This window comes from Chanodichthys erythropterus, chromosome 11, assembly GCF_024489055.1.
Source record: "Chanodichthys erythropterus isolate Z2021 chromosome 11, ASM2448905v1, whole genome shotgun sequence".
In the NCBI taxonomy this organism is placed as follows: domain Eukaryota; kingdom Metazoa; phylum Chordata; class Actinopteri; order Cypriniformes; family Xenocyprididae; genus Chanodichthys; species Chanodichthys erythropterus.
The window spans coordinates 28,257,419-28,274,806 of NC_090231.1; the positions used below are offsets into that span (position 1 = coordinate 28,257,419).

Sequence of the window (17,388 nt, forward strand, 5' to 3'; positions counted from 1 at the left end):
TTTATCTGCTTACCCCCAGGGCATCCGAGATGTAGGTGACTTTGTTTCTTCAGTAGAACACAAATGATGATTTTTAACACCAACCATTGCCGTATGTCAGTCATATATATGTGTGTCAGTGAGAACTTAGTCTATAAGAGTAAAAAAAACATGCATAGACAAATCCAAATTAAACCCTGCGGCTCGTGACGACACATTGATGTCCTAAGACACGAAACGATTGGTTTGTGCGAGAAACCGAACAGTATTTATATCATTTTTTACCTATAAAACACCACTATGTCCACTATGTGTGAGACATCACTTCCGTTGTCAGAGCACGATCAGACGTCACACAACGGATGTGGAGGGCAGTTGGACATAGTGGTGTTTTAGAGGTAAAAAAAATGTATAAATACTGTTGGATTTCTCGCACAAACCGATCGTTTCGTGTCTTAGGACATCAGTGTCGTCACGAGCCGCAGGGTTTAATTTGGATTTGTCTGTGCATTTTTTTTTACTCTTATAGACAAAGTTCCCACTGACACACATATATATGACTGACAGAACGCAACAGTTGGAGTTAAAAATCATCATTTGTGTTCTACTGAAGAAACAAAGTCACCTACATTTTGGATGCCTTGGGGGTAAGCAGATAAACATCAAAGTTTCCTTTTTGGGTGAACTATCCCTTTAACATATTTTAACAAATCATTACTCTTCAGTGTCACATGATCCTTCAAAAATCCCTCTAATATGCTGATTTGCTGGTTGAGAAACATTTCTTATTATCAATGTTGAAAACAATTATGCTGCTTTTTTCTTCTTCATTCAATTCTAGAAAAGCATTCATTTGAAATGGACATTTTTTGAAAAGTCTTAATTGTAAATTTTGATCAGTGCAATGCATCCTTGCTAAATAAAATATCCATTTCTTAAAAAACAAAAAACAATCTAACTGACCCCAAACTTTTGAATGGTACTGTATGTTTACATGCACTTCAATTTCAGTCTAACTAAAGCAATAATTTGTCTTTTTAAAATGTCATGTAAACACTTTAGCCTGACTGAAATAGAACCAGTGTGGTTTTTGCAAAGTCGGACTAACAGACCCAGGCGTGACTGGAGTTCGGCTTCGCCCAACATGTATACACGTTATTCAGAGTACAATTGGCCTTGGCATTGTGACATTCTCCAAAAGACAGAGGTGACGCTCAACATGTATTTAATCCTTCAAATATTTGCATTCACATTGTGCCATATATTCAGTCAGATGAAGACTGTAGCTCGTCTTTGCAAAAAGCTGTGCATGTAAATATACTTTATGACTCTAAATGGAAGTCTGTTGGTTGAACCTGGTAAGGCTCACCGTGTTGGCACAAAATCAGAATGGGGGGAGGGGGGTGGATAAAGGCTTCTCAGTGCGCTAACAGAATCTCATCATCCTCTTCCTCACTAGCTGTGAGTCTGCAAAGCCTGACACAATCACCGGGAACATCTTCCGCTCCTGATGATTTCCTGGAGTGTCCGTGAGCATCTGTGAGCGAGTCTGTGTGTGGTTTTCTGAATGTAGGAAAGCTCCTCTGCTCCTCAGACTGACTGCTGGAGGACATCGGTGACTCTGGGGAAGAAAGCGGTGAGATGCCCACAGAGGTGTAGCGTAGGAGAGAGACTCCTCTGAGCTCTGCAGCCAGTTCCTGCACCAGCCGTCTGGAGGATCTCGACCGGCTCGTGCTACGTTTGGGGCTATCGGGAGGTTCAGGAGGGCTATCGGCATCTTTGTGTTTTGGGGAAATGCCCTGTTTGGGTCTAGCTCTCATCCCCTCTGAACTTCTGTCATCCTCATCATCTTCGTCCTCCAGGGTGTCAGAGGTGGAGCGGGGCGAGCTGGGTGAGGGCAGAGAGAGAGGAGAGGCCGGAGACTCTCTGTCAGGTAGGCAGAGGGCCTCAGTGTGAGCCTGCAGCGCCAATCCCAGCGCCACCGTCGAACAGGGTGACGGAGTCTGTCCCACGCTCTCTTGCGACTCCTCGCCGCCATCGTCCGCTGTGTTGTAGCTGTGGAGGCTGAGATCGGAGTGCGTGTTTGTGTGTGTGGGACCCGGAGGCGTGAGGAGTGGGATCTGACCCCGTAACCGAGAGCCACGATGGAACAGGCGATTCCACAGACGACCAAGCCGCCTCCGTGACGAGGAACGACGAGAGGAGTGACGGCGAATCTGCCTCCGCATAGCCGAACGGAGATTCTGCAGAACAGATGCCTGAGAGAGACAGAAAACTCTAGTTGTCATGGAGACAGCATTTGCCTTTTTAATCACATGATGCAAACTTGTGTACTTTAAGTAAGAAATAATTGACAACAGGCCATTGAATAATTGAAAAATAAGCCTCATCCGAGGTGGTAATTCACCTTAGATGTGCATTATTTTTCAATAATTCAACTTACCACAGTTACCACATTGTTCAGATGTTTTATTTCAAGACATGAAATGTTTTTGTTCTTAAATGCTCTTGTGTGTGTAGAACTCATTTCTTATGCATCTCATATTAAGCCCCTGTTGCTAATTTGTAGCACTAAAATATGTAGTCCATTAATAAATGGCTTACAGTTTTTCAGGAGAAAGAATCAGATAATAGATAATAAAAAGTAATTTAGTGGGGAAAAAAATGGAAAATGTTTGTCATTTTTATCATATTTGTTTGCTTAGTATCTTTGTGGGTTTTGTAGGAATCTTAACTGAACTGTAACCCACAGGAGGTTGAACTGGAATTTGATTTTGAATTAAAGGAAGTAGAATTTACTGAATTACAATTCAGACAAACGGATAAAATCTGAGAAATTAAGCATTTTTTTCATTTTAGATCTAAAAATGTATTCAATATAAAGAGGAAATAAATAAAATACAAATATCTAAATGGTAACATTTCAAACGCATATATCTGTGTTTTGAAATCAATATGCAAACTTTGCAAACATTATTCAAACTAGTTAAAAATTACACATATTGCAGATGTTTGAATTTCTTTTATTTGAGTTCATTTAAATTGTACTTCCTTAAACTCAAATTTGAATAGCAATCTTGTATATTACCTCAATTGAAATTCAATGTCATATTGACACACCTGCGTGGGGTTGTAGACTGGAAAGTCATCCACTGGGGGTATGAGACCTTGAGCTATCAGTTGACCATAGGAGGGTGGAGCCTCCCTCTGAACAAACTCCGCCTCTAGTCGGGTCATCTGGGTTTCAAAAGCTCTAATGAGAAAGAGGAACATATAAAGATCTCTTTTATAAATATGCTGATTGTTGCCATTTAAAAATGTAAGAAAAAACTGCACACATGCAGGCAGGGTCTCTCTTGAGAATCTCCAGGAGCTGTTAACCAGCAGACCAGAGGTACTTTGACAGTTTGATGAAGTGCAGGTATTTTGGGTGCTGCTGTGTCTTTACAAGGCTAACTGGAGAAAAACTGTGTGCATCACCCCCCAGTGCAACATATGGGCCGTTACTGGAGATCCAATTATGTTTAAAGTGAAACAAGAGAGTCATCCTTCACTTCAGGTTGGGATCAACTTGTGCTTTTCTAGCTTTCAGCAATAGGTTTCAAGATTAAAGCACTTAGTCATTTCTATTTCCTACTGACTATGTGTGTGTCAGTATCAGTATAGTTCTATTTAATGCCATGTCAGCATCTGTGGCTATCTTCGTGGCAAAAACTGAATTACAAAAATAGAAGACTTCCATATATACAATAAAAATAAATACCAAGCAAACTTTATAAGATTTTTAACATTAACATATGATAAAAATTCTAAAACCTTTTTTGGTAAAATTTCACTAAACAAGTCTTAAGTGAGCTTACTTCCTAAAAATGATTTCTACAAAAGCAGGAATATGTTTAATGGAAAGGGGGGTCTTGCATAAACTTACATAAAGTTGGGTCTTCGCCTTTAAGCAAAAATGCAAAAAGTCAATCTTGTAAGACTTATACGACATCCGGTGAACACAACTTGATCAGATCTTGTTTTAAGGGAGATTAAAAGTATGTTTGAAATTTCAGGATGAATTTCATGTAATTTCTTATTTGTACATGTATTCAGCTCTTCTTGCCATTTATTTGCCAACAGTAAGTCTGAGATCTGAGGGAGGAATTTACTATATGTGTGTCTAAGTAGGAGACAAAATGAATTGGACTACAGTGTGAATCAATTTAGCACAAAATAAGGAACATTACCAATTAAAAAAGAAAGGATAAACATTGACAAGCTGCAAAAAGTAATAAAAATGTTCTTAACATTTTGTCTTTTTTCCAATGTTTTTAAACATCATTAGAAAAAGACAAAAGAGAAAAAAGATTTTTTTTAAATTAATATAAATATACACGCACACTTCTATTAAAAAGTTTGAGGTCATTTTGAGGTCACAAAAAAGTAATATTTCGAAATATTAATACTTTTATTCAGCAAGGATGCCTTATACTGATCAAAAGTGACAAAGACTTTTACACTGTAATAAAAGTATTTTATTTAAAATAAATGCTGTTCTTTTGAACTTTCTATTCATCAAAGAATGTTGAAAATATGTATTACCATTTCCACAAAAATATTAAGCAGCGCAACTGTTTTCAAGATTGATAACTGAAGACTGGAGTAATGATGCTGAAAGTTCAGCTTTGCTAACACACACTTTGCCATTACATTTTAAAAGTACATTAAAATAGAAAACACTTATTATAAATTGTCATATTTCACAATATTACTGTTTTTACTGTATTTTGATCAAACAAATGCACTCGTGAGTTCTTTCAAAAACATACATTTAAATATTTAAGCAAACATTTAGTGAGAAAAAATGTTGCTAATGGGTTAATAAAAATAAAAAGTATTATCTTACACAATTTTTGATTATCAAATAGATCTTGTTTTATAAAGACAAAAATACAGATAAAATAAACAATAAAGATTTCAAATAAGGAAAAGCCATATACCTTGGAAAAAATAAATTAAAGAAAAATCCAAGAATCGCTTTACATTTCCTAACTTATTTTGTGTTGAGTTTAAATGCAGACAGGAAGAGGATGGAAATGACCTCACCTGTACTCTCTTGTCCTGAGCGAATAGAGTTTAAATGCACAACCCAGTGCAATGACCAGCAGCAGGCCGCAGACCAAGCTGCCAATCAGAGCCGCTGTGATCACCTTCCTGGGCACAGACGCCAGACAGTCTCTTTCATCACTGCCATCGAGACAGTCCTCTTGCCCATCGCACCGCCACGTCTCAAAGATGCACAGGTTGGTTCCGCAGTGGAAGTTTCCAGGCTGGCAGACAAAGCAGTTTTTCTCATCCGAGCCGTCAGGGCATTTCTTCTGGTTGTTACACCTCTCAGAAGCTGAGTAACATGCTCCGCTGCCACCCTCACAGGGATACTCTCCTGGCTGGCACAGCGGGCATTCCTCCTCATCTCGCCCCCCAGGACAATGCCAGTAACCATCACAGCGCTGTAGCTCAGAGTAACAGCCCTCGTCTGTGCCACATGGATGCTCACCTGGAAAGCAGTACCCCTTAACCTGCAGAGAGAGGGGTCGAGGTTAAACACTTTTAGTGTAACAGAGTCTCCATCCTAATCATAAACTGTAGTAGTAAGTTCAAATTACTTCACAGTTTTGCATATGGATATCTATAATAAAGCTGCACTGTGGAACGTTGGCCTCTCTATTGCCATCTGTGGTTGAAACATTAAACTGCAGGTTACTTGTGGAGGTTTTTTTTTTGTCAAATTGTGTTTCTGCAATACAAGAACTAATAAACCACAAAAATTTCCAGTCAAATTTCACTAAACCACTTAAAATAAATAACTTTTTTTTTTTATACACTACCGTTCAAAAGTCTGGCGTTGATATAATTTTTTAATGTTTTTGAAAAAAGTCTCTTATGCTCACCAAGGCTGCATTCATTTGATCAAAACATTAATATTGTTAAATATTACAATTTAAAATAACTGTTATAATATGTTTTAAAATGTCATTAATTCCTGTGATGGTTTTCAGCATCATTACTCTAGTCTTTAATGTCACATGATCCTTCAGAAATCATTCTAATATGCTGATTTGCTGCTGACAAACTTCTGCAAATGTTTGTCTGAACATTTTTCAATCGATTTTGAAATCGAAATCATTTGTAACACTAACAATGTCTTTACTGTCACTTTAAATCGATGTAATGCATCCTTGCTGAATAAAAGTATTGACTTCTTGAAAAGAAAATTAACCCAAACTTGTTACTAAGTGCCTTAAACAAACACTAAACATCATACAAAGAATTGTTCCCATTAATTTGACAAACTTGGGCAATTCTAGTAATTAATATCATCCTCAAAAGCACTTCTATCAAACACTGTAAAAACGACTTTGATTCTAGACGAATAGTGAATAAAAGTGAATAAAAAAACCACAAGTTGCATACAGCCAAACAATAAGATTAGAGCTTGAAAGATGAAGGAAGTATTTTCTAGTATTGTGAATTTGTGTGCAGACAGTGAATGGACTGTGGTTTGAGGCTAAGACAATACAGATGCATGCAAGCACATAAAGACCAGCCAGTTCTACACTGTACTGATGCAAAGTATTCTTACACAACAAGCAATGTCAATGAAAAATGGAGAGCATAATTTATCAGCAGGAAGCATACAAATGGTCATTAGCATAACCGAGAATAAGAGACCTGGTAAGTGGCATTGAATCCGTGTCCAGGGCTGTGTGGTTTAGCGTGGTAGAAGATGCTCATCTGTCCCTGGGAAGACTCCAGCAGGGCTCGTCTGTGGTTATTATGGTGGGAGAGACTCTGCAGAAGACGTTCTGCACGCTCTCCCAAACCATCGTAAACGCGCACAGAGTCTCCCACACCCAGCTGTAGGTCCACCTGCAGCACCAACGGCTTTGGGTCCTAAAGCAAAAACAGTCCAGAGTATCACCGTGATTAAGTGATTTAATCATTCTTGCAAATTTTGGACAAGCAAAAAATTTAACTGGGAGATTTTTCTTATAAACATTTTTTTGGAATCAGCAGTTGAAATCGTTTTGGAAAATTCTGATATTAGAATAGAACTACATGTTGTTTTGACTTTAAAACTGTAAAATGACCTTAAAACTATGATTTAAACAACTTCAGATAACGTTTTGACAAAGTACAAAGTTTTATAAAATGATAAACTGCACATTTCAGCCTAATTTGTATGCTATGTATGCTACTGGTCTGAACAAAATTGGCAGATGGGCTGTATGAAAATGCAAAAATCACTCTCTCACAGTAGGTGGTGCTTATGTACAAGTGGAAATACAATAGTTACCCCTGTACAGAACAAAAAAAAAAAACCTTAATATTTGCAATGTTGCAATGATTCAATGTCATAAAGACATTTTGCAGAAAGAAAACTTAAAATGTGAATGACTGAGGCTCTTCTTATCATACTTGTGTGTCCAGGAACCACATGCAGTGAAGATCTGTGCCGCTGCTTCTGTTTGGACGGAAAAAATCAGGTGAAGCAAATGTCCCGTAGAAGTTGACTAAGCGTTTTCCACAGGACGTGTCGGGGCAGTGGGCCTCGTCAGATCCGTCAGGGCAGTCCCGGGCTCCGTTACAGCGTAGAGACACCGGAAGACAGCGGGTAGATTGGATATCAGAGCACTGCAAGGTGGCTGGCGGACACAGACTCACCCGGGCGGGTGTGGGTGGGGCGGCACAGATCCTTTCATCTGTATTGTCGCCGCATTCATCCAATCCATTACAGCGCCAGGAACGTGGAACGCACTTACCGTTTCCACATAAATATTCATCGTTCTCACAACTACTTTGACCCAGTCGACCTAATGAGAAAAAAAAAACAGACAGAGAGGAGAAGAGAACTGAATCTTTTGCACACGTAAACACTGACACTGTTTAAATAAGCCAATCAAATCTACCCACTCTGCAGATGGTGTTTGCCTGGTGACAGCTTAACAAACACAGCCGTTCAGTATTATTGATTGAACTGCACCTCTAAGGAAAATGCACAAACACAGCATTTCACCCCTCACACACACACACACACACACACACACCACCCTGTACTGTAGAGTTGAGTAACAACAGCCCATTATCTCCTTCATCTTCATTAGCTACATATTAGATAAAACTAAATAATAATCAACAGTGGAGATCTGTCTAAAACACACTGACAGTAGTGCTATCCAAATATGCACATCAATTGTAACAAGTGCTGCAAAGCATTAGTGTTTCATCATGGCTCTATGGCTATACACTACTGATCTTCTACGCCTGCATTCGCCTGGTCATTCTGTGTTTACCATAAATCTATATGCCACGGCAAATCTTTGTGATTTAGCTGCTTTCTAATGTAGGAACACAACTAAATCTAATGAAATATTTCAAAATCAAAAGAAAATACATAAAGTATTATAAAAATACACCAAATTATTTTATATCAAACCCTAGAACACATGGCATCACCACTTCTTCTCAACACTGTTTGAAGGCTTAAAGTAATAGTCCACCCAAAAATGAAACATTTGCAACACTGCACTTTAAATAATGCACACAACTGTTCAAAGGTTTATTGGTCAGTAAGATTTTTTGTTAGTTTGTTTAATCAATACTTTTCTTTTTTTCTGTTTTAATGCAATGATGCATTAAAACAGTAAAGACATGCATAATGTTACATTGCAAATTTTCTTACATTAGATTACATTTACAATACACAGGGTTCCCACACCTTGGTTAACTTCAAATTCAAGGACCTTTAAAGGACTTTCCAGGTCCATCAATTTCAAGGACTTAATGTGGTTTACATCGTGTTACCTTGTAAGATACATTGTTGCAGTTTACATGTGTCAAACACAACTAAGCAAAAAAGCTTTTTTTTTTTGCATTTATTTTTGGCCACATGACAGAGATCTGATATTTTATTTGTCATATTTGTTTTGGAATAGAATTTTCAGCACATCCTATACTGTATTCTAAAATGATGTGATATTAACTTTTGCACAGATTTTATTGAAAAGAGGCTCATGTCAATTGTCAAGAGACACACAATAACCAATGACATTTAAAACATATTGAGGCACTAGGTTTGAATGCGCATGACTATAAATGAAATTTGTGTGCACTGGCAGAAGTGAAAATAATAGAAAATAACATTGCATAACTACTTTGGAACATAATGAGAAGGTAAATGATGACATTTTTGAGGGAATTATTCCTTGAATGGGTTCTAATGGAAAATATGCACACTCTAAGCTCACTCACCTCGTATATAAGACAGTCTGAAGCCCTGTGCCTGTCCGGAGCTGTTGGCCTGAGAGTGGAAGTAGACCCAGACTCGTCCTCTGGAGGAGATGAAGGGAGGAGGAAGAACTGAGCCACAGAACCGATAGTCAGCTTTCCATGTGGGGCCGAGCAACAGCCAGTCGCCCCTGCAGTCCGCCGTGTCCTCCACATCAAAGCTGTGAAAACTGGACACAGTGAACACATGGTGCTTAATGCATGCAATGGAATCTCTACTGCTTAATCAGCACTTCCACTGTACAATAATGTACAAGAAAACTTCCAGAACAATATCACAATAAATGAGTTGATAAAAAGAAGATTTACAGAAAATGTCAAATTAACATTCTAAAAATACAACACAACTTTTACACTATACATGCATAGCAGAGCTCTGATTTCTTTGGTTTAAATGGGTCATTTGAGTTTCTTACATTTCTCTAATAAAGATTCTTTCAACATGTTTACTTGAATTATTTTTTATACAGTTGTTCCTGTGATTGCCATTGTGATAACTTCTTAAATTACACACTCATATTAATTTTTCACATAACAGAAATGACCCTAATAATATTTCAGAGATACCAAAGAGTGAGGGATCACAAGCAAGAGAGCAAGAATATGTGCAGTGGTTCTATTATCACATTAGACAGAGAACAGAAGTGCTATCAAAGTGCACACACACACACACACACAGACACACACACACAAAAGGGTGAGAGATAAAATCCGGCACCATTACAGAAAAATGGGCCTTTTGCAGTCAATAACTTGTCAATGGTACACATCTATTGGCCTGTTATCTTTCTTATCTCTTTCTCCTGCATTCTCTCTCCAAATCCTGCTGCGTAAAGCCTCTTCTACTGTTTGTTTTACAATAATCTGAAGATGTTTCATGACCATTTGAGTGACAAAACATGTCAGACGAAAACATGCTCAGGTGTTATTGAATAGATTTTAGCATAACACATAAAATGCAAACCAGTAATACAATAAGTCTTCAGAAAAGTAATTCAGTTTCATCTTTTTTAATTTGTATGATATACATTATTGAACTGCACTATCACTGAAATCAAATCTCACAATGAAGCCTGATCTGATGTTCTGTTGTCCCAGTCTGTATAAACATTAATATACAGACATTCAAATTTCCTCTGGCTGTCAATCAAATGTACATGTACCTACATTTGACAGAACCATCACTTATATTTGTATATATCATCGTCTTATATTTGGTGATGATAAAGTGTTTTTATGCCCTACAAACTTAAATGTTTAGTTTTCTGTGATATATTAAACATTGTTGTCAAAACTTCTTAATATATGCTCAAACTGTCTGTCTGGCTGACACAGATGAGGCTTTGTCAAAACTGCAAAAGATTTGTTATAGACTCAGAATGAAAGAGTTGAAATTTATAAACAAAATCGCTAAATACCTCAGTTTCCTTTCCAGCAATAATTCAATTTAAATTAAAACCCTAATAAATTATTAGTTACTTTAAAAAATATTAATAATATTTTGCTTTCTAATGTATAATTTTATTACCCTGGGACTAGAGAAAATTTCAGCAGTCAAAAGTCAACTAGATCAGTGAAGAAATCGTTAATTTTAATTCTCCAACTCATTTTAGCTCTAGATGAGTGGGTTCAAATTTCCATATGCCACTCTGTCTGAGGCAATTTGAGAAATCTGTTTGATCGAGTTTAGCATAAATAACTCTACTGCAGCTTTTACACACTGAGTAATTAGCCAGTATGAATTAAAAGAAATTCAAATTCTCTTTGTCAGAACTATTATCCTTTTCCACCTTTCCTCTAGAACAGACCTCTGAAGAGAATCAGGAGATGACATCATGCTTTTAGATAAAATCATTACATTAAAGCAGAGACAAAGCTCACACACACACACACACACACACACCACAGCAGCGGTATGAGAGGCGAGAAATAGTACATTATAAAATCCCTGCAGTCAGCTCTAGTCATACAGCAGTCTAAGCACTCTCATACGAAAGAATGCACAGACAAAAAAAAAACTCTTACATTGGTTTTTGGTCTGGAAATATCATACATTCATACAACTGACTAGTAAAAGCCTTTGGAGACCATAACCATAACAACAGCATTCCCTCATTGCACAGAGGAGAAATAACATTATCTCCTATATCAAGATCCCATGAACCGGACAGCTGTTGAAGAGTCATTATAATCTTGTAATGTATGTGTGGCAGGGGGGGCGTGGTTCAGTGGAGTCTGCAGCGGGAGAGAGAGGGAGGAGACACGCGGTGTCTGAGTGGATTAGACGCAAATAGTAAACACCTGTCTCTTGTTTCAGTAATTGGCGTGGAGAGAGTATTTAATGCCAGGAGAAACAGGAGCCTGCGAGAGAGAGAAGGACTACTGGCTGTTTTCCCCCACTCCTGGATGTCTGTCTGCTGCTGGAGTGAAGTGACGTTATGTTGATGGTTGTGTGCCTGTTTGCGCTATTTTGTTATTATTATTTTGCTGATTAATAAACAGCCAGTAGTCAACCGCCGACCCTGTCCTCTTCCCTCCTTATTTACGAACTTTGTTACAGTATGTTAAAGGTGCCCAAGAATGCTTTTTTACAAGATGTATTATAAGTCTAAGGTGTCCCCTGAATATGTCTGAAGTTTCAGCTCAAAATACCCCATAGATTTTTTTTTATTAATTTTTTTAACTGCCTATTTTGGGGCATCATTAACTATACACGCCACCATTTTAATTCGCCTGCTCTCTGCCACACAAGCTCTCGACTATATTACAGTGCATTTACAAAGTTCACACAGCTAATATAACCCTCAACTGGATCTTTACAAGATGTTCGTCATGCATGCTGTATGCATGCTTCGGATCATGTGAGTAAAGTATTTATTTTGATGTTTACATTTGATTCTGAATGAGTTTGAGGCTGTGCTCCGTGGCTAACGGCTAATGCTACACTGATGGAGAGATTTATAAAGAATGAAGTTGTGTTTATGAATTATACAGACTGCAAGTGTTTAATAATGAAAATAGCGACGGCTCTTGTCTCCGTGAATACAGTAAGAAACGATCGTAACTTTAACCACATTTAACAGTACATTAACAACATGCTAACGAAACATTTAGAAAGACAATTTACAAATATCACTAAAAATATGGATCATGTCAGTTATTATTGCTCCATCTGCCATTTTTCACTGTTGTTCTTGCTGGCTTACCTTGTCTGTGCACAGATCCAGACGTTAATACTGCCTGCCCTTGTCTAATGCCTTGAACATGGGCTGGCATATGCAAATATTGGGGGCGTACATATATATGATCCCGACTGTTAAGTAACAGTCGGTGTTATGTTGAGATCCGCGTTTTTTCTGGAAGTCTTTTAAACAAATGAGATTTACATAAGAAGAAGGAAGCAATGGGGTTTGAAACTCAATGTATGTCATTTCCATGTACTGAACTCTTGTTATTTAACTATGCCGAGGTAAATTCAAATTTTGATTCTAGGGCATCTTTAATAGAAATAAATAAGACACTCCTCATATAATCACCACAGTGAGAGACTGCTTGTGTGGGTCTACCTTATTGTGATCACATCTCCACGGCTTCCCTGTATATTCCAGCTGCAATTCACTCCGGCTGGGTAATTGAGGGGCCATGATGGGCTGTAGATCACTCCTCTCCTCTCAGTGTGTAACTCCACCTTACCGCCACAGGCAGCTGAGGAACACACGCAGAAGACATGGGCATTGTTTGTGTGCGACCACCGCTGTCACACTGTGATTGAGATGACATCAACACATCACATCAGCCTTTATGGATTCTTAAATGCAGGGCAAGAATTTGATCTGCTCACTCAAGAAGAATCAGAGAGACACACAATACTCAATTTAGTGTGGAAGTATGTGTGAGAGTGTGTGCTAATGATTACGCTTTTGGACGGAAACACAATAAGACAAGAAAGAAATAGTCTGGGAAACAAGAGAAATACTGTAGTCCAGGAGGAAATGGAAAGTGAAAGAGAGTGTTTAACTGTTCACTGTTTTCTACTCTTCATAATCATCTTTTTCTGTTTTTCTCTATGCTGAATCACTGTAAAGTCTCTTTAAAGAAAAAAAGGACAGTACAGAACTGTCTATTTATGTGTGTAAACAAAGATGATTTAGGAAGACAATGCTTATAAAAGGCAGTTTCAAGAAAGCTGTGCATCTTCAACTCACCCTTAAAGGGTTAGTTCACCCAAAAATGAAAATTCATTTATTCATTCATTTAAATCATTTATTACTCACACTCATGCGTTCCACACCCGTAAGACCTTCATTAATCTTCGGAACGCAAATTAAGATATTTTTGTTGAAATCCGATGGCTCTGTGAGCCCTGCATAGGGAGCAATGACACTTCTTCTCTCAAGATCCATAAAGGTACTAAAAACATATTTAAATCAGTTCATGTGAGTACAGTGGTTCAATATTAATATTATAAAGCGACGAGAATATTTTTGGTGCACCAAAAAAAACTAAATAACTTATTAAGTGATGGCCAATTTCAAAACACTGCTTCAGGAAGATTCGGAGCGTAATTAATCTTTTGTGTCAAATCAGCAGTTCGGAGCGACAAAATCATGCGATTTCAGCATTTTGGCGGTTTGACACGTGATCCGAATCATGATTCGACACAGAAGAATCATAACGCTCCGAAGCTTCATGGAGCAGTGTTTTGAAATCGGTCATAACTAAATAAGTCGTTATTTTGGTTTTTTTTTGGCGCACCAAAAATATTCTCGTCGCTTTATAATATTAATATTGAACCACTGTACTCACATGAACTGATTTAAACATGTTTTTAGTACCTTTATGGATCTTGAGAGAAGAAGTGTCATTGCTCCCTATGCAGGGCTCACGGAGCCATCGGATTTCAACAAAAATATCTTAATTTGTGTTCCGAAGATTAACAAAGGTCTTACGGGTGTGGAACGCATGAGAGTGAGTAATTAATTACATTATATTTCATTTTTGGGTGAACTAACCCTTTACTAAACATTTGTGATTTTTGGATTTTTAATTTACATATAAACAATTTTAATGTTGTGTACTGTAATAATAATGTCTATTTAGAGCTAAACATAACAACAACAACAAAAAATTCTCTATAGTATTTCCATGACTTTTTATCAGTAATAGAAATCACAATTTTTCAAAATTACCTTATATTTCTTATTTTGGCATGAAGTGAGATCCCTGAATATAAACAGCAGTACGTGTTGCGATATAACTCTATCATGTCCCCAACACTTATCATTATCCTGCAGGATAAACGCACATCTCTCACATCGCCAACACCCTGTTCTTTGTGTGAGAGAACAGAAAAGCAAAAATAACTTCTGAGCACTTTTAGATGTTGAGTCTCACCTCACATTTCATCACCTTACTGACACACTTTTACATCCCCAGATACAAAGACCACACAGAACCTGAACTCAGATCAGTCTTTGCCATATTTCTTATCTGTTGGCTGCTTAAAATGGACTTTTCTGCTGTTTCTCTCCTCTGAATGAAATTCTAGCAAATTACCTCTATACACACACACACACACACACACACACACACACACACACACACACACACACACACACACACACACACACACACACACACACACACACACACACACACACACACACACACAAACATTTTGTTGTTATTGAGATATCTGGAACTGTTTTACAGTAAAATAACATCCTCATTGTCCTCATTTAACAGACAAAACATCCTCTAAAAAGGAAAATGTGTACATATCAGTTATACACACATTTAGTAGGGAGAACATGCCTGGACATGGAATATCTGTAGTCAAAGAGAAAGGCTTGTATATGTGTGTGTGGATGAGAATGATAAAGAAAGTGAGAAGAAGGTCCCTTTGTCTGTCTGTGTGAGACGAAGAGAGCTCTAGGTGTCACTGATGCTATCAACACATCCCAACCCCCAACCAAACCCTCTTTTGTCACCACCACTTCACTGTATACCACCGCCAATAAAACAGACATTCGTTCTCTCTCAGTGCTTCTGACATGAGAGGATCTGCTTGAGTAAAAACAGATGTCTCTTTCTTACACATTCTCTCTCTTCTATCTGTGACTGTTTGCTGAGCGTTTAACGGACCTCAACAGATCATGCTTCTTAAACAAGCCTAGAGTGCTGTCTAGGAATAGATTGTGGGTGAGATCAGATCCCCAAAAACATTGCAGATTGTGAAATAGTTGCTTTGGGTTTAGTTTTGATGCCGTCTAGTTGTGGACATAGATTTTATTTTCAAAACTGATGCTCAGAATGCTGAAGAAGTCACTGTGCAGTGCACTAGTCATCAGTGATATGTAATAAGATTATCGGATCATAGATTTATAAAAGATTTTTTTTTTCCCTCTACAACAATCAGGGCCCAAGCTAAAAAGCCAGCCGGTGATGGTTTGTTGGTCTTATGTTCTCCCAGCCTGGGAGATGCTGGTGCTCAGCAGGTTTTGGTGGTCTCTCAAACTGACCTGCTGAAAAGTATCCCAAACCCTTCTTAAACCAACAAGCAGACCAGACTAGGAGAGCAACAAACCATTTTAGAAGAGTTTCTTTTTCACTGGTGATTAAGTGGTAGCCTATATGTGGTTTTTTAATACAACAAGGTGTGTAAAAAATGTGCGTAAACCAATTAATTTGCAATACAAATTTGTAAAATAATAATAATAATAATAAAAATCAAAATATGTCGGTCGGTCTTCGAGGAGAGGAGAACAGAGACGATACCGCCGTGTTTATAACTGTCATGGCAACAAGCCAAACGCTGATCCGTCCTGCTCGATATTCCCTGTATGAATGCTGCAAAACCTGCGCGCGCCGCTTAACCTTTCTTTGTCATCGGTGCCATTCCCATACTTCAACCTATAATCACCTGTATCAGGTCTGAATTAAATAACATTTAATATTATTCTGATACGTGGGCTGAAAAAAGGTAAAATGTAATAAAAAGTGATTAAAGCTTCTGATTTCGAGTAAATATACCGTAAACCTCACTCTTTTGTTCTATTCAATATATAACAATACATAATAACAATTATATATGCAAATATATCACAATCCCTAAAAAGTCTACTTACCCACACAAACCCAAGCCCAGCGCAGACAAATCCATTTCATAAGGGAAAGCCGAATTCTCTCCGTCATCACCATCATCTTCTGGTTGTTGCACAGTTCAGGTCATTTCCTCATAATCCAGATATATTCTGCTGCGTATCTCATGTCGGTTTCACGCACACGGTCGATTTAACTTCTTTCTCGAGCATCAAAAGCGACGTGTCTCCCTCTTTTCGAGCGGCTCATTGCGCTGTCTGGAGGGAAAGGCAGAGAGACCTTCAGGGGAGAGACGGGATTGGAGGTTCAGAGGGGAGACAACGCAGGACACAGCTTTTCTTGAGGCGATCACTAAACCTTTGATTTACTTATTTATCACTATATATTATCTTTTCATTATATATGGACGAGTAATAATATCGTTCACTACTTCTATAGTGGTACTTTGTGCCAAATCGCCAATTATGTAATAAGCCCTGATGCAGGGTGAAGTAATCGCGGCAATGCAGCTCAGAGGACTCCTGTCCATCGCAGACCGCTGGAGCGCATCTCTTGCAAATAAACACCACTGTCTGAGGTCAATATTAAAACACCCAGATAAAATACAGCTGATCTAAACGCCAATATTGTCAATGTCTTAGACTCGACTGGGGACTCGTGTGAGACGTTCTGCTGTACGCTAATCATGTACACCGATTATTTTTCTTGCCTTGGTTTGTTTTCATGGTTTGTTTGGGGAGATTTACCAGCTGTAAGGTCTTGGCAGTGAAAGCCTGCACTCTCGTGGACGGAGGGACGCATCGTTGTAAATCATGGCGTGCGCACCATTTTATTATTTACATGCTGAACAATAGCATATCGTATGAGAGCCATTTTAAATATTTCTACACAGATTGGTTTCAAAATACAAAACAGTTTGCTCAGTTTTTACAACGTACATACGATGAGAAAGTTTTGCAATACATTTCCAGTCGC

At 38.1% G+C, this 17,388-nt stretch overlaps 1 protein-coding gene across 3 annotated transcripts; it reads right to left on the reverse strand.

Annotated features, from left to right (window-relative positions):
• Positions 1–627: 627 nt before the first annotated feature.
• lrp3 (low density lipoprotein receptor-related protein 3) lies at positions 628–17,128 on the reverse strand. Of its 3 annotated transcripts, none has more exons than XM_067402262.1 (8): positions 16,440–17,128; positions 12,879–13,017; positions 9,277–9,473; positions 7,444–7,838; positions 6,697–6,918; positions 5,071–5,543; positions 3,100–3,232; positions 628–2,237 (listed from the first exon to the last, which is right to left on the reverse strand). In XM_067402262.1, exons 1-8 carry the CDS (start codon positions 16,513–16,515, stop codon positions 1,398–1,400), a joined length of 2,475 nt encoding a protein of 824 aa, XP_067258363.1. In that variant the 5' UTR covers positions 16,516–17,128; the 3' UTR covers positions 628–1,397. The 3 variants fall into 3 exon arrangements, with proteins under 3 accessions (XP_067258363.1, XP_067258362.1, XP_067258364.1); XM_067402261.1 differs by having other exon boundaries at positions 9,277–9,482; XM_067402263.1 differs by having other exon boundaries at positions 1,663–2,237; positions 3,068–3,232; positions 9,277–9,482.
• Between the last annotated feature and the right edge of the window lie 260 nt (positions 17,129–17,388).